Source organism: Staurois parvus, unplaced genomic scaffold (assembly GCF_062004578.1).
Source record: "Staurois parvus isolate SC_StPar_1 unplaced genomic scaffold, SC_StPar_1.0 ptg000151l, whole genome shotgun sequence".
In the NCBI taxonomy this organism is placed as follows: Eukaryota; Metazoa; Chordata; class Amphibia; order Anura; family Ranidae; genus Staurois; species Staurois parvus.
Genome location: NW_028317947.1, coordinates 13,140,492 through 13,164,482, shown reverse-complemented (window position 1 = coordinate 13,164,482; position 23,991 = coordinate 13,140,492). Strand labels below are relative to the sequence as shown.

At 43.7% G+C, this 23,991-nt stretch overlaps 2 protein-coding genes across 2 annotated transcripts in view; one reads left to right on the top strand and one right to left on the bottom strand.

The window, feature by feature from the left end:
- The window catches only part of LOC149464496 (NXPE family member 1-like), a 57,279-nt gene extending 51,756 nt beyond the window's left edge, over positions 1–5,523 (top strand). Inside the window, exons 7-8 of the mRNA XM_089674470.1 lie at positions 824–1,042; positions 4,233–5,523. Coding sequence (XP_089530596.1) covers positions 824–1,042; positions 4,233–4,768 — 755 coding nt within the window. The 3' untranslated portion in view covers positions 4,769–5,523. The remainder of the gene's footprint in view (positions 1–823; positions 1,043–4,232) is intronic.
- The window catches only part of LOC149464494 (NXPE family member 2-like), a 190,114-nt gene that overhangs the window by 143,834 nt on the left and 22,289 nt on the right, over positions 1–23,991 (bottom strand). The gene's annotated exons all lie outside the window — the stretch shown is intronic.

The following is a 23,991-nucleotide window of genomic DNA, read 5'->3' as shown; positions in this document are numbered from 1 at the left end:
CTGTAACCATCTCTCTCAGTCTGCGGACACGTAGGTTATTGTCCAATGGGCTGAAAAATCTCTGTGCAGGGTGAGGCTGGGAGTGATACTGTCATATACAGTGGCAGGTCAGAGACACCGTGGCTGTGATAAACTAAAATAGATTGTAAGCTGTGTGGCTAGTTTAACTCCTACTCCCGGGACCTAGTCATCCCATAGACCGTGGACAATTATATATAGATGTTACTTATTTCTGTACTCCCATTGCTGTAGTCTGCAGTCTTCAGTGTCCCATGTTGATATTATTACCTTTCCTTCCAGGATACTCGTGGCAAATATTAAAAATTATTTTAATCAGGGCTGGGGCAAGGGGTGGGCAGGAGGGGTGGCTGCCTTGGGCACTGTGGTATCATGTGAGGTGGGGAGGCACCACAAGGAGATTGGGGGAGGAGTTTTGTGTTGGGAGGGGTAGGCAGGGGGTAAAAATTATTTAGGAAGCTGTGCCAGAATTGGTGATTTGGAGAGATTTGTGTTGGGAGGGGAATTTTATTTTCTCGTGGGGAACTTGTACTAGTAGGGATGAATGGGGGGTATTTGTGCTAAGAAGAGAAATTTGGGGGGGAAGGTGCTAGGATGGGGGATTTGGAGAGAGGAATTTGTGATGGGGAGGATTTGGAGCTGGGGAAGAGGATTTGTGCTCAGAGGGGAGGTTTGAGGGGTTCAAGGAGGAGGATTTTTTTTGGGGGGTGAGAGGATTTGTGCTGGGGGGGAGAAGAACATATTTATAAATCCTGTGGCAGGTAGGACAGATCATCAATTTTTATTTCTGCTTCTATTTTCACAGAATCTCCTCCTCCACCTCTAGAACAATGCAAGATTGGGATGGTACCTCCATTTCCCAGCGGATTTGTGTTACAGAATCAATGGAGACCCGTGTTCTGCCACATCGCCAACTTCACACTCCATGAACAAATGTACGCCTGTTTAAATGACAAGATGATATATCTCATGGGGGACTCTACTGTACGACAATGGTATCTGTACTTAGAAAAAACATTTAAAGGTAAAACTATTATTTCATGCAGCTGCTCAGAAACAATTGAGAACTGTCCGTGATTTTTTTTTTTATTTGCACTAAAATACAATTTTTCAGAAGATTTCGGGGTGTGTCCGCTCCTTCAAGGTCCAAGCAGTACTAATACACAGAGTTTTAGCACTAATCATCTCATGCAGTTGCTCAAAAATACAATTTTTTAAAATGATTTGCTTTAAAAAGCAGAAATCTGCCTAGTGAAATCAGTGAAAAGTAACTACAATTGAATGAGCCGGGCCCTCTGTTTCCTCTTGTACCAAATTGTATTGTAACTGTAATGTCTGCCTTCATTTTGTAAAGTGCTGCACAAATTATTGGTGCTATATAAATCCTGTATAATATAATGCCTGTAGTTGAGTTTTTCATATCACCATTGCTTTGTGTACCGTCTTAAAGAAAGAACACCTTCAATAGTGCATTCTACAGCATTTACTGTGTTGACATTATGCAAAAAATTACCACTATTGTTCTATGCATTGGCCTCCACTATTGTTCTATGCATTGACCTCCACTATTGTTCTATGCATTGACCTCCACTATTGTTCTATGCATTGACCCCCACTATTCTTCTATGCATTGACCTCCACTATTCTTCTATGCATTGACCTCCACTATTGTTCTATGCATTGACCTCCACTATTGTTCTATGCATTGACCTCCACTATTGTTCTATGCATTGACCCCCACTATTCTTCTATGCATTGACCTCCACTATTCTTCTATGCATTGACATCCACTATTGTTCTATGCATTGACCTCCACTATTGTTCTATGCATTGACCCCCACTATTCTTCTATGCATTGACCTCCACTATTCTTCTATGCATTGACATCCACTATTGTTCTATGCATTGACCTCCACTATTGTTCTATGCATTGACCTCCACTATTCTTCTATGCATTGACCTCCACTATTCTTCTATGCATTGACCTCCACTATTGTTCTATGCATTGACATCCACTATTGTTCTATGCATTGACCTCCACTATTGTTCTGTGCATTGACCTCCACTATTGTTCTATGCATTGACCTCCACTATTGTTCTATGCATTGACCTCCACTATTGTTCTATGCATTGACATCCACTATTGTTCTATGCATTGACCTCCACTATTGTTCTGTGCATTGACCTCCACTATTGTTCTATGCATTGACCTCCACTATTGTTCTATGCATTGACCTCCACTATTGTTCTGTGCATTGACCTCCACTATTGTTCTATGCATTGACCTCCACTATTGTTCTATGCATTGACCTCCACTATTGTTCTATGCATTGACCTCCACTATTCTTCTATGCATTGACCTGCACTATTCTTCTATGCATTGACCTGCACTATTGTTCTATGCATTGACCTCCACTATTGTTCTGTGCATTGACCTCCACTATTGTTCTATGCATTGACCTCCACTATTGTTCTATGCATTGACCTCCACTATTGTTCTGTGCATTGACCTCCACTATTGTTCTATGCATTGACCTCCACTATTGTTCTATGCATTGACCTCCACTATTGTTCTGTGCATTGACCTCCACTATTGTTCTATGCATTGACATCCACTATTGTTCTATGCATTGACCTCCACTATTGTTCTATGCATTGACCTGCACTATTGTTCTATGCATTGACCTCCACTATTCTTCTATGCATTGACCTCCATAGGCCCAGTCAGTCTGAACAGTGTGGTCACTTGCTGACTTGTCACCATCTAAAGGCAGCTTAAAATGATACTAAAGGTTCAGCTTTAAAAAAATATAACAAACATGTCAATGCTTTTGCACAGAGCAGCCCCCTTCTTCCTCTTTTCAGGTTCCCCGCCGGTGTTCCTGGTCCCTCCCCCCTGCTGAGTGCCCCCAGAGCAAGCAACTTGCTTGCTCTGGGGGCACTTGTGCGTGCTTGCTCTTGAGCCGCCTTTGTCCCTAAAACACACAGAGCACGGCTCGGCCCTGCCTCCAATCCCTCCTTACTGGCTGTGATTGACAGTCAATGGCTCCCACTGCTGTGTCTCAGCCAATAAGGAAGGAGAGACCCAGGAGAGTTACTGCTCTTATGCACATTGCTGGATCAGAATTGGGCTTGGTTATGTATTAGGGGGCTGAGGGGGATGCTGCACACAGGTTTTTTACCTATATGCATAGAATACATGAAGATAAAAAACCTTCAGCCTTTACAAGCACTTTAACTCTTCTATAAGACACAGAAGTTGGATCCAACACTATTTTACTTCAGAAAAGTGAAATACAAAAGATGTTTTTTTCAGTCCTTTGAAATGTACGAAGATATTGACTGTCTGTGGGCTCTGTCTGTGAGAAGAACGAAGGCCTCATTCACATCTGAGCATCCTGTAGTCCACAGTTCCAAAACATGCTCAACATCAAAAATCCCAAGGTTGCCAGTTGTACCTGTTCACATGACCAGCATAGTGTTGTTTGAAGCTTGTAGCTTGAAAAAGTACACAAGCTTCTTGTGAGCTACAAGTGTCACACATTTGTAGCCTCAATAGACTTCAGCAGTGAAAGTGCTTGAAAAACACAGAAACTCACTAAAATATAAAAATAAAATAAAAAACACATACAAAATGCATATATTGATCATTTTGTTTCTGGCTTTCAAATTGCCCAAAAAAATGCTCGAACCTCAGACATGAGTAACCTAATACAGTTTAATACAAAAACAACAATTTAAGAAATACATATAGGTGGGACAGAATATTCACCTTTAATCCAGAGCCATCCCTCGCAGTAAGGCCTTGTTTAGACTAGCAGTTGGAGGGGAGCAAAAATGTGCGGTTGAGTCATGTTTTTGCGACCCGCCAACCGACCCCCTTAGGCTCCATTCACATCTGAGCGAAGCATTTTATGCATTTTTTTTGTGCATTTTGTCACACGTTTCTATGTGCGCTTGAAAACATTTGTGCATGATTTGTTCAGGCGTTTTTGTAACCCCTGAATATGGGTTGAACGGGTAACCTATTACGAAAGGTGAACTTTGATTCTTTAAACTGTCTAATATAAAAAGAATTGTGTTCCAAAAGGAAACCGTTTTCAGCTGATGGTCTACATTGTTGCCCTGTTTGCACAGACACTAAAACAACAAGGATACCATCAATGTTCAAACACAGTTTAAGCAATGCACTTTTTTGTATTTTTTTAAACCAGGATTGAAACGATTTGATCTACATCGGACAGGATTGGAGTCAATGGTGCTATCAGTTGATCTGCAGAGGAACATCAAGCTACAGTGGAAGAAGCACAGCCATCCATTTGTTGCAAGTCGGTTTTACTTAGTAAAAGATGATTTTTATGTAAGTGAGCAAATAGACTATCTGGATGGAGGTCCACACTATGTCATCGTTATCTGCCTGGGCCAACACTTCAGACCTTTCCCCATTCACCTCTTCATCAAAAGAGTTATTAGCGTACGCAAAGCTTTGGAACGTCTCTTCTTGCGGAGTCCGGACACAAAGGTTATCATTAAAGCAGAGAACACCAGAGAGACAAATATAAATGCCGAGAGATTCAGTGACTTCCATGGCTACATTCAGTATCTTATAGTGAAGGACATCTTCAGGGATCTTCAGGTTGGTGTGGTCGATGCTTGGGACATGACCACAGCCTACAATACAGATGATGTTCATCCTCCAGAAAATGTTGTCCAAGACCAAATACATATGTTTTTAACGTATATTTGCTAGTTTAGAGTAGTTGCTGATTGAAACCATAAAAATAGGAGAATGACTGGAACAGAAGGACACAGGTTACTTCCCAACAATCCGTAAAATATAACTACTAATAATACTTGATAAAACTCTCAGGGCAGTGTTGAATACTAGCTTGGTTGGCAACTAAACTGAGAAGCTGAAGAAGAAGGAATTACTCCTATGGCATTTTTTGGTTCAGGGTTTGGATGCTGAAAGCAAGTGAACATAAAACTTTGCAGTCCCTGACTATAAACTTTAATAAAGACTAAACCTCCACAACCCCCTAAATATACATATCAGGCACTTATACTTGATGACTAAATTGTATGCCCCCCCCTAAATTCCAGAAAAAAAACACTGCTATATATGACATTCAGTCCTGCTGACTGAGCTAAAAGTCCAGCTTATAAGCTAATGTCCAAACCTGAAAAGTTTAGTCCAACCCAGTCCAAACCTGGGTTCCATCCAATTTGAGAGTTCATCCCTAGTCCAAAGATTTTGTATTTGTTATCTATAGAGAAAGGTGGAGTATCTGGCTGCATGTCCCCAATATTAAATTCAAGAGCAAATTACCCCCTTTGTTATCTATGAAATAGTTTTTATTATAGAAGATGAATTGTAAATACTTTGTCTTGCTTCAGGAACCAAAGTTCCTAGCAAATATCCCTGGTGAAGAGGACAGTTTTTGCCTAAAGACACATTGACTATACAGCTCTACACACAATAAACATATCTGTGATTGAGGTTGACACGCCTGCCTTTTGTCATCGACCTTTCTCCACTCCAGCATGAAGCTGAGGGCTCATTGAATTGGCTTCTAAATTCACTTTATTATGTATTTAGTATACCGAAGCGTGGATATGTAGAGGAAGCTACCTGGTTCTTTCTCAAGACTTGATGGTATCTTTACCTCTATTCATAACAATGAAAAGTGTTGCAATGGGAGAGTTTCCCATAATTCCTATCTAGTGAAACCATTGCCTTTATACCAGTAAGTAAAAGGAAATCTCTGGATAGGATAGTATTGTAGTAAAACCTGAAAGGGGTCTGAAGTCATGATCCTCTACCGATCTATCAAAATTAAAAAAAATAAAAAATAAAAAATTTGGCTTGACATAAACTCTAACCTCTATGTGATAGGTTCCTCAGCATTCAAGCTACTTCAGTTGCATAATTATCACTCATGGAAAAAGGCAGAAACGGGACAGACTAAAACATTTAATGTGAAAACGGCTTAATGTAGCTTAACGTACCATAATGTGCCTAAATCTCAATCAATTGACTTGAAACTTCGCACAGCCCAAGTTCTCAATGTCCCAAACATGTCCTGGAAGTTTCATAGATTTCAGCCTTCCACAAAGAAAATGGGGGACATTAAGCTTGTTTTTTGGGGAGCTTAATGTAGCTTAACGTACAAAAAAGAGCTTAGATGTTGACCAATTTCCCCCAAACTTCACACAATACAAGACTCTATCTATGTCAACATATTCTGAAAATTTCAGGTCATTTGGTAAATCACACCAAAAGTTATTCACATTAAGCTATATTTGACAGTGCTAAAACATTTAATGTGAAGAGCTTAATGTAAAAAGAGCTTAACGAACCATAATGTGCCTAAACCTCAATCAATTGACTCGAAACTTTGCACAGCCCAAGTTCTCAACATCCCAAACATGTCCTAGAAGTTTCATAGATTTTGAACTTCCACAAAGAAAATGGGGGACATTAAGGTTGTTTTTTGGGGGGCTTAATGTGGCTTAACGTCCAAAAAAGAGCTTAGATGTTTACCAATTTCCCCCAAACTTCACAAAATACAAGAATCTACATCACGGGTACTGAATTAAAATTCATGGAGGTCCAGTTTTTAATCCTTTTTTTCTGCAGAGTTCCAAATCTCATTTTTATTCTATGACTCAGGTCATTAATGTCACAGACCCTTTTCAATGAATGTCCTCAGTCCCCCTTTTCCAATTACACCCCTCTATATATCACAACTCCTTTTCACATCAGAGCCCCCAAAATTACAGCCACACTTACATCACATCCCCTTGCAATCATAACCCCATCACAGTCGCCTTTGCAATCACAACCCCCCACATAACAGCTCACCCCCTCTTGACATCACAGCCCTCCTCCTCACATCACAAACCCTTCATATCACAGCCCCCCTTTCACATCACAGCCCACCCATAATACAGCTCCCCCATCTTACATCGCAGCCCACCATATCACAGCTCCACATCTCGCATCAAAGCTCCCCCTTCTCACATCACAGCCCGGCATATCACAGCTCCCCCTCCCGCATCACAGCTTCCCCTTCTTACATCACAGCCCCCCATACCACAGCTTCTCCCTCTCACATTATTGCCCCACTCTCACAAAACTTTATATTACAGCACCCCCCCATTCTCATCACAGCCCCTTATATCACGGCTCCCCATTCTCACATCACAGCCCCCTATATAACATCACAGCCCCCCATATCACAACCCCCATATCACAGATTCTCCCTATCACATCACAGCTCCCCAAGTATTACAATTCCCCTCTCTCACAGCCACTCATATCAGAGCTCACTCCTCACAGCTCCCTCCTCTCACTTCCCTGCCCCCCATATCACAGCTCCCTCTCTGACATCACAGACCCCCCCCCATAATCTCCCCCTAGCTTAACTCAGTGTTGTGGCAGGGAGAGTGGCAAGTTAGACTCCTCTTCTGGGTGTGCACACCTGCTGCTGCCACTAGGCTCCGTGCCTCCCGCCCTCCTCCTTACTGTGGGTTCAGTGGTGGACAAGTGCATTGGGGGGAAGAGGTTGGGCATACTCCTGTACACCTTACTTTCCTCCAACCCACTCTGCTGTGACTTCAACAGCGGTGGCAGGTGAGTGAATGTGGGGGGGGAGGGGATTCAGGTCCTCCTTGCTGTGGGTTCAGTGGCGACAAGTGTACTCAGGGGGAGGGGTCGGGCAACTGCTGCTCCTCCTGTAGACCTTCCATTCCTTCCGCCCGCTCTGCTGCAGTGGGCGGGTGCATGGGGGGGTCCAGGTCCTCGTCCACCTTGCCATTTCTCCCACCCTCTGCAGGACAGTAATCCTTAACATCTGCAGTGGTGGAGGAAATGAGTCCGCTCAGGCTGCTGGGTGATACGGCTGAGGTCTAGACTGAACTATCACTTGGTCTGTGTACAGACCGCAGTCCGCCATTTAGTGAAACCTGCTCTACATGTACCAACAAATTGGGAAAATTTCAGGTTGTTTCATAAAACATGCCAAAAGTTATTCAGAGAGGGAGGGAGAGGGAGAGAGAAAGAAGGGGGGGGGGGGGAACGAGACTCTCAATGCCACTACATATCAAGGCTTGACTGGCTCCAATTGCTCAGCTCACAGCACAAGGAGACGAAGCAAAGTGATCACTAAAGCCTGTCAGCCTTTCCCGTACTCTCAGTTGTCAGTAAAGGCAGAGAAGGGCTGTTGGTGCAGAACAGCAGTGGAGGCAGAATTTTCATGGAGGATATTGCAGTGTAGGATGTTCAGCTGCTTTCTCCAGCTGCTTGCTCTGCCCCCCCCCCCCCCCCCCCCCCCCCCCATCTCTAGTTACATTCTCTTGTTCCTCCAGCACAGAATGCCATCCTCTGTCTCTCTACTCCTAGATTGTAAGCTCGAAAGAGCAGGGCCCTCGAACCCCTCGTGTATCACATTGTATTGGTATTGTTCTGTCACATGTTCTGTCCCCCTTTGTAATGTACAGCGCTGAGCGAACTATTGGCGCTTTATAAATACTGTATAATAATAATAAATAATAATTCCTGGCTCCCCTAATCACTCACAGCTCTCAGACTCTTCCATAGTCATGGTAAGCAGGGCAGACAATGGAGGAGGTGGAGCAGCTCAATAGAATAAAGTTGGAGCCTCCTGGCTGTGAATTCTGTGGCTTTGCATATACATCACTGGTTGCTAGATACCAGGCGGTCCTAGCAACCAGTGATTTCACTGGGGGACATTGGGCAGCGGCTACCAGAACCAGAAAGCTGGTCTTCCGAAAGCTGGTCTTTGGATGGTACAGCAAACAGAGGATTTTGAGCCAGCTGTGATGCTACCCCAATGAGCAGGCAGCAAGGGTTACAGACTCCCTTGGATGCAGCCTTCAGAGCAGCCCAAGGGGGCTGTCATTCCTAGGACACCACCTCCATGGACGGTACAGACCGGCGGTCTGTGTATCCTGGTCCGCCCACTGCAACAAGCAGGGATGGAAATACATCCCTGCTTGCTGGAGAACAGAACTACAGATGGGATGTACCAAGACCAGTGTCTGTGGGAATAGGAAGGCATAGCAGTGATCAGTCTTACTAGAACAACTACTCAGATAACAAGAATATGGATTACATATTCAGGGAAGGCAGGAGATAAGCAACAAGAACATGTAAAAAAAGATTTTGCCCAGAGTTCTCCTTTAAATGTTAATAATCTTTAGTCTGTTTTACCAAACAACCTGAGATTTTTATAATATGTTGGCATAGATAGAGTCTTCTATTGTATACATTTTGAGGAAATTGGATAACATCCAAGCTCTCTTTTGTACTTTAAGCCACAATTAGCTCCCCTAAAAATAAGTACAGCACCTCCCTGACCCCCAGAGGCATAGCGTGGACCCTCAAAGGCAGGGAAGGCTGACATCTTGTTTTCGTGCAGATCCTAGGCCTGTGAAGGGATGTGCGATCAAAGAAAAGTTAGGCGCCAGTCAGTTTAAGTACATCTTTGAATTCTTTATTGGGGAACTTCATAACTGGGAGATAGGACATAGGGTTTAGAACATTCATGTCAAATCTATATTAGAAAAGAACTCCAGACTCACCAGATCCTTTCAGTATTTCACAGTGCAGAATCAATAGGAGCACAAGCCGGCACTGGTTATTAGAGGAACAGCTAAATATGGATAGTCATGTGATCTTCAATAGGTCAGACAGACTTGCCCCTTAGGTCCATTCTAGTACCAGGTACCTCCAGTAGCCATCCAGCTTCTCTCATTTTCCTCCTCAATCAGCATGTGAGGCCCCTTCTTGAGGCCTAGTCAAACCTTTCCCGCACATAAGCATTACCTCCCCAGGCCAAGCCTGGAGGTAGACTGTACTAAGATTGAGCACATAGCAATTCTCATGAATATATACAGTGGATATAAAAAGTCGACATACCACTATTAAAAAAGTCAGGTTTCTGTGATGTAAGAAAATGAGACAAAGAAAAATAATTTCAGAAAAATTTCTACCTTTAATGTGACCTATAAACTGTACAACTCAGTTGAAAAACATATTGAAATCTTTTTGGTGGAGGGAAGTAAAAATAAAAGACTAAAATAATATGGTTGCATAAGTGTACACCCCCTTAAACTAATACTTTGTTGAAGCACCTTTTCATGTTATTACATCACTCAGTCTTTTTGGGTATGAGTCTATTAGCATGGCACATCTTGACTTTGCAATATTTGCCCACTCTTCCTTACAAAAACTCTTCAACTCTGTCAGATTGCGAAGGCATCTCCTGTGCACAGCCCTCTTCACATCACCCCACAGATTTTCAATCAGATTCAGGTCTGGGCTCTGGCTGGCCCATTCTAAAACTTTAATCATCTTCTGGTGAAGCCATTCCTTTGTTGATTTGGATGTATGCTTGGGTCGTTGTCATGGTGAAAGATGAAGTTCCTCTTTATGTTCAGCTTTATAGCAGAAGCCTAAAGGTTTTGTGCCAATATTGACTGGTATTTGGAACTTGGAAGAATGCACTTCCCAAACATGCACCACAAGCCAGAAATCCCCAGTGATTAGCTGGTGAGCTACAAACACACACTCAAGTCAATTGATTGAGGTCAATTTTCAGAATTTGTTGCCATAGATAGGGTCTTCTAATGTGTGAAGTTTGGGGGGAGATTGATCAACATCTAAGCTCTTTTTTGTATGTTAAGCTACATTACGCTCCCCAAAAAATGTCCCCCATTTTCTTTGTGGAAGGCTGAAATCTATGATACTTCTAGGACATGTTTGAGACGTTGAGAACTTGGGCTGTGCTAAGTGTCAAGTCAATTGATTGAGGTTTAGGCACATTATGGTACGTTAAGCTCTTTTTACATTAAGTGGTTCACATTAAATGTTTTAGCACTGTAAAATATAGCTTAATGTGAATAACGTTTGGTGTGATTTACCAAATGACCTGAAATTTTCAGAATATGTTGCCATAGATAGGGTCTTCTAATGTGTGAAGTTTGGGAGAGATTGGTAAACATCTAAGCTCTTTTTTGTACGTTAAGCCACATTAAGCTCCCCAAAAAAACAAGCTTAATGTCCCCCATTTTCTTTGTGGAAGGCTGAAATCTATGAAACGTCTAGGACATGTTTGGTAAGTTGAGAACTTGGGCTGTGCAAAGTTTCAAGTCAATTGATTGAGGTTTAGGCACATTATGGTACGTTAAGCTCTTTTTACATTAAGCTCTTCACATTAAATGTTTTAGCACTGTAATATATAGCTTAATGTGAATAACTTTTGGTGTGATTTACCAAATGACCTACAATTTTCAGAATATGTTGCTATAGATAGAGTCTTCTAATGTGTGAAGTTTGGGGGAGATTGGTCAACATCTAAGCTCTTTTTTGTACATTAAGCTACATTAAGCTCCCCAAAAAACAAGCTTAATGTCCCCCATTTTCTTTGTGGAAGGCTGAAATCTATGAAACTTCTAGGACATGTTTGGGACATTGAGAACTTGGGCTGTGCAAAGTTTCAAGTCAATTGATTAAGATTTAGACAGTTTATTACACGTTAAGCTACATTAAGCCATTTTCACATTAAATGTTTTAGTCTGTCCCGGCAGAAACTACCCATAATTGGCACCCAAGGAGAAAGGCAGAAATTTCATTAATCAAGAAGGATGTCTTTGGCCTCCACTTCACCTTGTCCCTATGCAAAGCCAGAAGAGGTTCCTTGCAGGATAAGGTCGCTCTTTCAAATGCTCAAATCATTGTTGGCTGCAGAAGTCTTACTGCCAATTGTCCATGCCTTGTCTAGCAGGATGCCACAGCAATACTTCTGGTTGTTCCTCAATGGTTGATGAATGCCACTGCAATGGTTAAATCTGGATTTGAGGACCTTCCAGGAACACAGATCAATGTTGTGCATCCCAGCTATAAGCTGTGAGCTACTTCAGTAGCAAAATTAGCACCCATACCTCGCACAGGCGCCACCTGTCTGCAGACCTATCTCCGTACATCAGCTGTGCTTCTGGGTGGACCACCAACCAGCACTCCTACAGGCGACCTGTGCCACTTTGGGCCTGACACCCGCTGTCAGGGAAGTCTGGAACTTAGCCGCAAGGGAAGCCCTCTCTCCATTGGCCTCCATCACCAGGTACGTGATAGCAAGACTTCTGGTTGCTCCTCAGTGGTTGATGAATGCCACCGCAGTGGTTGAATTTGGATCTGAGGACCTTCCAGGAATACGGATCAATGTTGTTCACTCCACCTATAAGCTGTGAGCTACTTCAGTAGCAAAATTAGCACCCAAACCGAAAAGGCCAAAGTTGACCTACTTCAGCAGCAGGTCCTGCCCTTTCTGCACTCCCTTCTTGCTAAAGCATCCAAAATGTCTGCCTTTTCGGCCCACCCATTGGCCTGGCCCTGCCTAGAGATGCCTGCATATAGCTGCAGCAGTTTTCAGGCCCCTTCCATATACTGTGACTATTGGAGTGACCAAAGCCTTCTGGTACTGTTGAAATTTGAGCACTGCCAGCCCTCTCCTACGAACCCATCACTGTGATGAGCCGCTTTACTGGCCAATTAGAATGTTAGAGATGTGGGGGGGGGGGCAGTCAATAGTCACATTTTTATTCTTCACAGATTTAATTTTATATATGCCAGACAAGCATTATATATTGTTAATTCACTGATTTATGTAGACAGGTACTAAAGTCAGAAGGAAAACGTCATCCTCAGGTATATTTCTGTAAAAAAGTGCTTATGACACTGGCAAATCACGTAAAAAAAGTACATTTCTGTTTCTTTGAGAAGAAACTGTTTAGGTCTGTTTTTTTATGATTTGCTACTATTTGATAATTAATTTAAATGTTTTTAAAATGGATCTAAACTAAAGAATAAAAAATGTAATTTATGTTGAAGCTGTCTGGTTTGTAGACATGGTGACTGCATTACAAGGAATTATTGAGAATGGAGCAGGTAGGGATTCAGCTGAGCTACCACATAATTATACACGTATATGTGCTGAAGGGGTGTAGGATTATAATAAAATGTTGATAGTTCCAAAAATATCTGTGCCAGCTTCTCAACGAGCCTGAAGTAATCTCTGCAATATGTAAAGGGAACAGAAGAGGGCGCCAACTAAGTGCAGTATAAGGAAAATAAACAAGTGGCAACTCGCAAGGTGCATAAGGATAAGAACATGACATCCACTCCGCAGTTAGCACACTGAGGCTCAACAGCTGACCACACTAGGCGGATGACGTGCTCTTAATCTTCTGAGTTGCCACTTGTTATTTTTAATAAAGTATTTTGCTATATACTGCACTTAGATGGCGCCCTCTGCTGTTCCCTTTACATATTGCAGAGATTACTTCAGTCTCGCTGAGAAGCTGGCACAGATTTTTTTGGAACTGTGAACTTTTTAGTATAACTCCCTTTATGGTGACTGCATTCATTTTCTTTTTAACTTTTTTTTAGCCTTCATTTTCACCTAGGGATCCTGATAGTAACACATTGTCTGTCCTAGGGTGACACTGTTCTCTTGTATCTTTGGAAAACAATGCTGTCCTCCTAAAATAGGGAGTGGGTTAGGAATACAGAGCCCCCCACCACCACCACCCACACTCCTCCTCATCCCTATGACATAGGGGATATGCATTTTGTATTCTACAGGCAGAATTGGGCGGGGCTTATAAAAATGCTTAACAGCAGTGTGCACAAGGAATTAGGAACTTACAGTATGTATATATGGAGATCGATGTTTACTTCTTTTGCAAAAAAATAATAAAGAGATTTCTTAAAAATAATTACTGTGTGCAGTTCCTTCAGATTTTCCAAGGATAGCAATATACAGAATATAAAGCTTTAATTGTCTAAACGTTTTTTAAACACGTTCCAGCTATGTTTACAACAGAAACCTCTGAAACCTTTGAGCTTTTATAGTTCACACTGGGAATATTGCAAATAAATGTATTAATGATTGCACAAGCCAAGATGGCCTTAGTAGTGAAGCATAGGGATCGCCAGGGCTATGAATAAAGGGGGGCACTGCCAGTCCTCCTGTATGGGGCCCAGGTTAGGAGGGGGGCCCCGGCAGCTGGATGAATCAGATGTGGGCAGAGAGGGTGAGCGGCATGGTGGGAAGCAGATGAGGGAAGCCAGCAGCACTGTGGGGGCGGGGGCACACAGAGGGGCCTGGGCAGCAGGGGAAAACATATGGTGCACAGGGAGGGTGATGGTGCATGCAGGGGGGCAATTACTGGAACTGATCCCCTGTATGGCTCTCTCTGCAGAAGCTGAAAGCTGGCTTCTTCTTCTTTCCCTCCAGCTGACTTTCAGCTGCTGCAGAGAGAGCCAGACAGGAGTTCTGTTCCAGTAATTCCCCCCCTGCCGCATCCATCACCCTGTGCTTCCTGATTCCCCCATCTTCTTCCCACCAGCAGCTGCAAGCACACAATATGATCTTTCAGGATGGAGAGTGGGGGAAGGGTCTTTTAAATATGTCACATTTATCAGCCCCTTCCTTTCCTGAATGAACACAAGAAGTGATCAGAACCAATCACTCACAGTGTTCCTTCATAATTGAAGCATAGTAAACTATGTTTTTGTTTGTGGGGGTGGCCCTGTTAGGTTGGCTGTATGGGGCCCCGTGGTTTCTATCAGAAACCCTGGGGATCACCCTGGACTTTGGAAGATTTTCAAAGAAATCCCATTTTTGGTGACAATGCTAATGCAGTATTATTTTAGTGCTTGGAAATCCCACCATTGCCTGACTCGGGGGATGCTTACCACCTTAAAGAAACTTCTTGCTGCTTGAAGTAATTCTTATATGTAAGGTTCTAGGTTCCTACGTTGTGCTGATGGAGGTTATTTTGGAGCTCACCTGGAGGGTTCCTGGGTGACCACTTAACACAGCAATGATTTTGATGGCCACATACCTATTGTGATCACAAGGGCGTCTTCCAGAGTCTCATCTCCACTGTAGAAGAAAGTATTGTCCAAAACACATTGGGATTGAAGAGAACTGTACCCAATATGCCTTGATCACAATTTGTAGCCTCATGTTTGATTTTATCTTTGTTTTTAGTAGGTTTCAAATAAAATAAATTTTATGTAATTGTATGTGTGGACATGTGGAATGCCTGAAAAGTCCCATCCAAATCTAGAATGTTTTTGTTAGAAGCAGGGCTTTGTATCTCAGAGAATAGGTGAAGCAACTCCCACTTCTGGAATCACCCCTTGTCTCTGCCCCCTACCCACCTCTGAGCACAGTCCCTTGGTTCCACCCCCTACTCATATCTCATTACTACCCTTTTTAGAGAGTACAGAACCAACCCACCACCAACAATAGATCCCCTCAAGAGCAATAGACCCCTCCCCCAGGAACAATGGACCCCCTAAAAATACTACCCCAGGAACAATGGACTCCCTAATAAAATCCTACCCCAGAAACACTGTATCCACCCAGCAGCAACAGATCTCCCAGCAACTATCATCAAGAGACCTCTCCTTCAACAGAAGATCCCTCCCAGCAACAATTGAACCCCCAGCAACATAAGACCCCCCTAGCAACCATGGATTCCCCAACAGCAACAATTGAACCCCCAGCAACATAAGACCCCTAGCAACAATAGATTCCCCACCAACAACAATAGACTATCCCCAGCAACAATAGACCCCATTCAAAAATAGATCCCCACCAGCTACAATAGATGCCCCAGCAGCCAGCATCAATAGACCCTCCAGCACACCCCAGCACCCCTTGCCATTACATACCTTCAGTGTGTGTGCACAAAGTGCATGTTTGGGGCCCTGTAAGACTGTCAAATTGGGACCAGTGGCTGTGCCTGTACAGCCACTATGTCCCAATAGACGTGAATGGGACTGCCTGCATGCGTATGTGCGGAACACCTACATGTACAGATACAGTCAGGTCCAACAGATTCCAAATGCAAATAGCACACTTGAAATGAACTCTGGACCTTTTATCTGCTCATTGTAATTGGGATAATGAGGGAATAACACACACCTGGCCATGAAACAGCTGAGAAGCCAATTGTCCCATTACTTTTGGTCCCTTAACAAGTGGGAGGCACATATGCAAACTCTTGTAATTCCTACACCGTTCACCTGATTTGGATGTAAATACCCTCAAATTAAAGCTGACAGTCTGCAGTTAAAGCACATCTTGTTTGTTTCATTTCAAATCCATTGTGGTGGTGTATAGAGCCACAAATGTTAGAATTGTGTCGATGTCCCAAAATTTATGGACCTGACTGTAGGTACATCTGAGTGAATAAGGCCATATAGAGCAAAACAAGGGATTTACTTAAATCCTGCTGCTACGGGGAGCAGGAGGAGCTGCAGTGTGTAAACTAAAGGTAAGTGCCTACATGGGACTATGGACTATACTCTTGTGACGACGATGGTTGCGGATGATTGGCTCAGCACTGACACATTATCCTTCATAACATTTTTAGTCAATCAATATAAAACATTGCCTATTCATATTTACATTTTCAGCCAGCAGGTGGCGATCCTGTCTTCATTTTACATGTTTACCTGTCTATTCATATTTTCTCTGTTAAAAAAAAAAAAATGTAATGGGTTGTCATCATTTTGTCTGCTCCAGTTTCATATATTCCCTCATTGTTGTTAATGTTGAGTTAATGGCTGATGCTCTAAGAGGCACCATGCACTTTTTTCTTCTCTTTTTTTATATTGTACCTGCAACATGTTGATACTGTCTGTGTGAGTATGCCATAACTGACATTAACATTTTTACTTTGATGTATTAATGTTTGCTTTGTGCTTAAAATGCTGACTTTGATATTTTGATATTTTCTTGCAATGACATCAAACTTCTGTGACATTGCATTACTCATCATGACATCATCATACTGATTCCTGCTTTGTTCATCCCATTTTACCATACCCACATCCCAGACTCTGACATCTCACCATTCCATGGGGAATACCAATAGCAGCTATACCCCGACAGTGCCAACTATGACATCAAGATGCTCTCTGCAGACTCATTCCTGGACAGAGACTCCAAGTCTCGAAACCAGAAGCAAGACCATCAGAAATCATTTTGGAAGAAACTCAGCAATTTTGTTTTAAGAACGTCAAATGACTAAAATATGTCTATTGATTGGGTGCTATGGATTACTGTACTTTGCGCTTTTTGTAACCTCTACAAATCACTAGATATCGCCAGACAAAGCCCCAATGGTTAACGACTCCCAGGTGATGTCATTTCGCACACTTTGTAGCAGGGGCGGACTGACCATTTGGAAACTCGGGCACTGCCCGAGGGCCCGGGGTCAGTAGGGGGCCCCATGAGATGCCCCTGGTACCTTTTTCATAGGCTTTTTTGAGTTTGGGCAAGGACACAGGGGCCCCATGATCCCCTATTGCCCCAGGGGCCCCATGAGTTGTCAGTCCGCCCCTGCTTTGTAGTTATATGTCAACATCGAATTCTTTTTCCCAGACACAAAGTAAATAACAGATTTTTCCTATAACACAGTAATGATGAAAAGATGACTGCGACCACTGAAAGTAACTGGCTCACATGGGATGTGACAGAGCGGGCTGACGCTGGATATGTCGGAGTGTGCTGAGTACAGGAGAGCCATGCAATGTGCTGAGAGGTGAGAGCTGTGCGACTGGACAGCAGTTGATGAGCTGAGTAGTGAACCCAGCAGTGACCGGCGGTGTTTGAATCAGGAGTGGCAGGAGTGAGAGCTGAGGCTGAGAGGGCGCCTGTGAATACTGAGACCTGGGAGTAACTAGGAGCATTGTGAGTACTTAGGGCTGTGAGTAACGGGGAGCATTGTGGATACTGAAGGTTATGAGTAATCAGGAGCTTTGGGGGTACTGAGGGCAGTGAGTAAGTGGGAACACTATGAGTACTGAGGGCTGTGAATAGTAAGGAAAATTGTGTGTACTCAGGGCAGTGAGTAATTGAGAGCATTGTGTGTGCTAAGGACTGAGAGTAACTGGGATATCATAAGGACTAAGTAACTGGGAGCATTGTGAGTACCGAGGAATGAGCAACTAGGAACATTGTGAGTACTGAGGGCTGTGAGTAACAGGGAGCATTGTGAATACTGAAAACAGTAACTGGGGGCATTATGAGTACTGAGGTCTGAACAATTAGGAGCATTGTGAGTAGTTAACTGGGAGCATTGTAAGTGATGAAGACTGAGTAACAGGAAGCATTGGGAGTGTTGAGGACCGAGAGTAACTGGGATATCATGAGTACTGAGAACTAAGTAACTGGGAGCATTGTGAGTACTGAAAACCGAGCAACTGGGAGCATTATGAGTACTGAGAGTTGTAACTGGGAGCATTGTGAGTACTGACGACTGAGTAATTAGGAGCATTGTGAGTACTGAAAACTGAGCAACTGAGAGCTGTTAGTAACTGATAGGATTGTAAGCACTGAGGGCTAAGAGTAGGGTTGGGTTGGGTGATTAGCAAGTGGGAGCAGAAATAGAGGACACACCAAGGATCGTGTGACAAAGAGGAGGAGGCATGGATGCCAGGTACCGTGTGGTCAGTGAACAGAGGAGAGGACGCTGGGGAGTTTTGTGATTAGAGAGCAGGAGGAGAGGACACCCAAAGCCATGTGATCAGGTGCAGGAGGGGAGGACATTGGGGGCCGTGTAGAGTCAGGAAGGAAGAATAACACTCAATTGTGTAAAATATCATTTCTAATTTCGAGGTCGGCTGAGATAGGTTTTTTTTTTGGGGTGGGGGGATGGGGCAGGGGTGGTGAGAACGGGGGGGCGGGTTTCGAGGTCGGCTGAAATAGTTATTTTCTTGGGGTGGGGGGTGGGGCGAAGGTTTTGAAGTCAGGGGGGCGGGTTTCCATGTCAGATGAGTTAGTTTTTGTTTGGTGGGGGTGGTGAGGTCGGGGGGGGCGAGTTTTAATGTTGGCTGAGATAGTATTTTTTTTGGGGTGGGGGATGGGGCAGGGATGGTGAGGTCGGGGGACCGGGATTCAATGTCAGCTAAGATAGTTTTTTTTTTTTGGGTGGGGGGGTGGGGGGGTGGTTGTGAGGTGGGGGGCGGGTTTCGAGGTCATCAGAGATAGTTTTTTTTGGGGGGTGGGGAGGTGGGGCCAGGGTCTTGAAGTCGGGGGGGCTGGTTTCCATGTCGGATGAGATAATTTTTTTTGTTGGTGGGTGGTGAGGCGGGGGTGGTGAGGTCGGGGGGGCGGGTTTCGAGGTCGGCTGAGATAGGTTTTTTTTGGGGTGGGGGGTTAGGACGGGGGTGGTAAGGTCGAGGGGGTGGGTTGCGAGGTCGGCTGAGATAGGGGTTTTTTTTGGGGTGAGGGGGTTGGGCGAGGGTTTTGAAGTCAGGGGGGCGGGGTTCCATGTCGGATGAGATAAGTTTTTTTTTGGTGGGGGGGTGGGGTGGGGGTGGTGAGGTCGGGAGGCGGGTTTCGAGGTCAGCTGAGATAGGGTTTTTTTGGGGTGGGGGGTTGGGGCAGGGGTGGTAAGGTCGAGGGGGCGGGTTTCGAGGTCAACTGAGATAGTTCTTTTTTGGGGGTGGTGAGGTCGGGGGGGCGGGTTTCGAGGTCGGCTGAGATAGTTTCTTTCTTGGGGTGGGGGGGTGTTGCCAGGGTTTTGATGTCGGGGGTTTCCATGTCGGATGAGATAAGTTTTTTTTTCCCCGTAGCAGCAGGATTTAAGTAAATCTCTTGTTTTTCTCTATATGGCCCTATTCACTCAGATGTACCTATCTGTACAGGTAGGTGTTCCGCACATCCGCATGCAGGCAGTCCCATTCATGTCTATTGGGACATAGTGGCTGTACAGGCACAGCCACTGGCCCCAATTTGACAGTCTCACAGGTGCGGGAACAGGGCCCCAAACATGCACTTTGTTGCATGTTGCAGGGGTGCTGGGGTGTGCTGGAGGGTGTATTGATGCTGGCTGCTGGGGCATCTATTGTCGCTAGTGGGGATCTATTTTTGAATGGGGTCTATTGTTGCTGGGGATAATCTATTGTTGCTGGTGGGGAATCTATTGTTGCTAGGGGGTCTTATGTTGCTGGGGGTTCAATGGTTGCTGGTGGGGAATCCATGCTTGCTAGGGGGGTCTTAAGTTGCTGGGGGTTCAATTGTTGCTGGGAGGATTCTACTGTTGAGGGAGAGGTCTCTTGATGATGGTTGCTGGGAGATCTGTTGTTGCTGGGTGTATACATTGTTGCTGGGGTAGTATTTTTAGGGGGTCCTTTGTTCCTGGGGTAGTATTTTTAGGGGGTCCATTGTTCCTGGGGGAGGGGTCTATTGCTCTTGAGGGGATCTATTGTTGGTGGTGGGTTGGTTCTGTACTCTCAAAAAAGGGTAGTACTGAGATATGAGTAGGGGTTGGAACCAAGGGACTGTGCTCAGAGGTGGGTAGGGGGCAGAGACAAGGGGTGATTCAGAAAGGGGGAGTTCCTTCACCTATTCTCTGAGATACAAAGCCCTGCTTCTAACAAAAACATTCTAGAACTGGATGGGACTTTTCAGGCATTCCACATGTCCACACATACAATTATATAAAATGTATTTTATTGGAAACCTACTAAAAACAAAGATCATAAAAGCAAACAAGAGGCCACAAAATGTGACCAAGGCATATTGGGTACAGTTCTCTTCAATCCCAATGTGTTTTGGACAATACTTTCTTCTACTGTGGAGATGAGACTCTGGAAGACGCCCTTGTGATCACAATAGGTATGTGGCCATCAAAATCATTGCTGTGTTAAATGGTCACCCAGGAACCCTCCAGGTGATCTCCAAAATAACCTCCATCAGCACATCCTAGGAACCTAGAACCTTACATATAAGCATTACTCCAAACAACAAGAAGTTTCTTTAAGGTGGTAAGCATCCTCCAAGTCAGGCAATGGTGGGATTTCCAAAATAATACTGCATTAGCATTGTCACCAAAAAGGGGATTTCTTTGGAAACCTTACCAAAGTCCAGGGTGATCCCCAGGGCTGCTGATAGTAACCATGGTGCCCCATACAGCCAACCTAACAGGACCACCCCCACAAAAAAAAAAAAACAGTTTACTATGCTTCAGTTATGAATGAACACTGGGAGTGATGGGTACTGATCAATCCTTGTGTTCATTCAGGAAAGGAAGGGGCTGATAAATGTGACATATTTACCAGACCCTTCCCCCACTCTCCATCCTGAAACATCCTATTGTGTGCTTGCAGCTGCTGGTGGGAAGAAGATGGGGGAATCAGGAAGCATGGGGTGATGGGTGCGGCAGGGGGGAATTACTGGAACTGATCCCCTGTCTGGCTCTCTCTGCAGCAGCTGAAAGTCAGCTGGAGGGAAAGAAGAAGAAGCCAGCTTTCAGCTTCTGCAGAGAGAGCCATATAGGGGATCAGTTCCAGTAATTGCCCCCCTGCCGCATCCATCACCCTCCCTGTGCACCATATGTTTTCCCCTGCTGCCCAGGCTCCTCTGTGTGCCCCCGCCCCCACAGTGCTGCTGGCTTCCCCCATCTCCTTCCCACCATGCCGATCACCCTCTCTGCCCATATCTGATTCATCCAGCTGCTGGGGCCCCCCTCCTAACCTGGGCCCCATACAGGAGGACTGGCAGTGCCCCCTTTATTCATGGCCCTGGCGATCCCTATGCTTCACTACTAAGGCCATCTTGGCTTGTGCAATCATTAATACATTTATTTTCAATATTCCCAGTGTGAACTATAAAAGCTCAAAGGTTTCAGAGTTTTCTGTTGTAAACATAGCTGGAACGTCTTTAAAAAAACGTTTAGACAATTAAAGCTTTATATTCTGTATATTGCTATCCTTGGAAAATCTGAAGGAATTGCACACAGTAATTATTTTTAGGAAATCTCTTTATTATTTTTTGCAAAAGAAGAAAACATCGATCTCCATATATACATATGTGAATAATTATTAAAAAAAAAAACCCTCACATGCACAGAATTTTGAAATAAATAAACATCTGTAGTATTTCCTAAACAGGAACATAAGTTTACGTTTAAGTAAATCCTTAAAATGAACTCACTTTTATAGCAGTTAATTTTTTTTTTTTATAAGTTTTTATTAGTTTCAATATCTCAATATTACAAACTTTCAATTATCACATCGTTCAACAAAACAAAACAAAAAAAACTTTTTCCTTTTCTCATTGCACCAAAGTGCATATGCCTGATGAAGGGGTCCTGAGAGACTCCGAAACGTTGCCTTGCTGTAACTATGTGATCATTCATTAAAAAGTTTGGACCCATATTGGTGATCGTCGGTGTGATGGTGACATTCTCCCTTGCTGATTCTTTTCGGTTCCAGCCGACTGTCGCTGCATCACACACTTATACACACCGCCATCTTTAACGCAGGAACGTGTGCGTTTGGATTGTACACTTGCATAGATACATAAGTAGCCTCCTGTTTCCCTCTTCTAAAATTACAAACTACAGATGGAGAAGAGAAGAGAAGGGGGGGGGGGGGGGAGAGAGAGAAAAAAATTGGAAGTATTTTGGTATTTCTATTCTGTAAGTGTTGATCCTGCCAGTTTTTAATTCCTTGTGCACTCTGCTGTTAAGCATTTCTATAAGCCCTGCCCAATTCTTCTGTAGAATATAAAATGCCTATCCCCTATGTTATAGGGATGAGCAGAAGTGTGTTTGTGTGTGTGTGTGTGGGGGGGTTCTGTATTCCTAACACACCCAGGGGCAGACTGACCATTTGGAAACTCGGGCACTGCCCGAGGGCCCCGGGTCAGTAGGGGGCCCCATGAGATGACCCTGGTACCTTTTTCATAGGCTTTTTGGAATTTGGGCAACAACACAGGGGCCCCATGATCCCCTATTGCCAGGGGGCCCCATGAGTTGTCAGTCCGCCCCTGAACACACCCCCTATTTTAGGAGGACAGCATTGTTTTCCAAAGATACAAGAGAACATTGTCACCCTAGGACAGACAATGTGTTACTACCAGGATCCCTAGGTGAAAATGAAGACTAAAAAAAAGTTAAAAAGAAAACTAATGCAGTCACCATAAAGGGGGTTATACTAAAAATTCAGAATTCCAAAAATATCTGTGCCAGCTTCTCAAGGAGACTGAAGTAATCTCTGCAATATGCAAAGGGAACAGCAGAGGGCGCCAAGTGCAGTATATAGGAAAATACTTTATTAAAAATAACAAGTGGCAACTCAGAAGATGCATATGATTAAGAGAACATTGTCACCCCAGGACAGACTACCAGGATCCCTAGGTGAAAATGAAGGCTAAAAAATAGTTAAAAAGAAAATTAATGCAGTCACCATAAAGGAAACAGCAGAAGTATATTGGAAAATACTTTATTAAAAATAACAAGTGGCAACTCAGAAGGTCCATATGATTAAGAGCGCGTCATTAGCCTAGTGTGGTCAGCTGTTGAGCCTCAGTGTGCTAACTGTGGAGTGGATGTCATATTCTTATCCTTATGCACCTTGCGAGTTGTCACTTTTTTATAATAAAAGTATTTTTCTATTTACTGCACTTAGTCGGCGCCCTCTTCTGTTCCCTTTACATATTGCAGAGATTACTTCAGGCTCGTTGAGAAGCTGGCACAGATATTTTCGGAACTATCAACATTTTATTATAATCCCACACCCCTTCAGCACATATATGTGTATAATTATGTGGTAGCTCAGCTGAATCCCTACCTGCTCCATTCTCAATAATTCCTTGTATTGCAGTCACCATGTCTACAAACCAGACAGCTTTAACATAAATTACATTTTTGGTTCTTGAGTTTAGATCCATTTTAAATACATTTAAATTAATTATCAAATAGTAGCAAATCATAAAAAATCAGACCTAAACAGTTACTTCTCAAAGAAACAGAAACATGCATTTTTTTTACGTGATTTGCCAGTGTCATAACCACTTTATACAGAAATATACCTGAGGATGACATTTTGCTTCTGACTTTAGTACCTGTCTACATAAATCA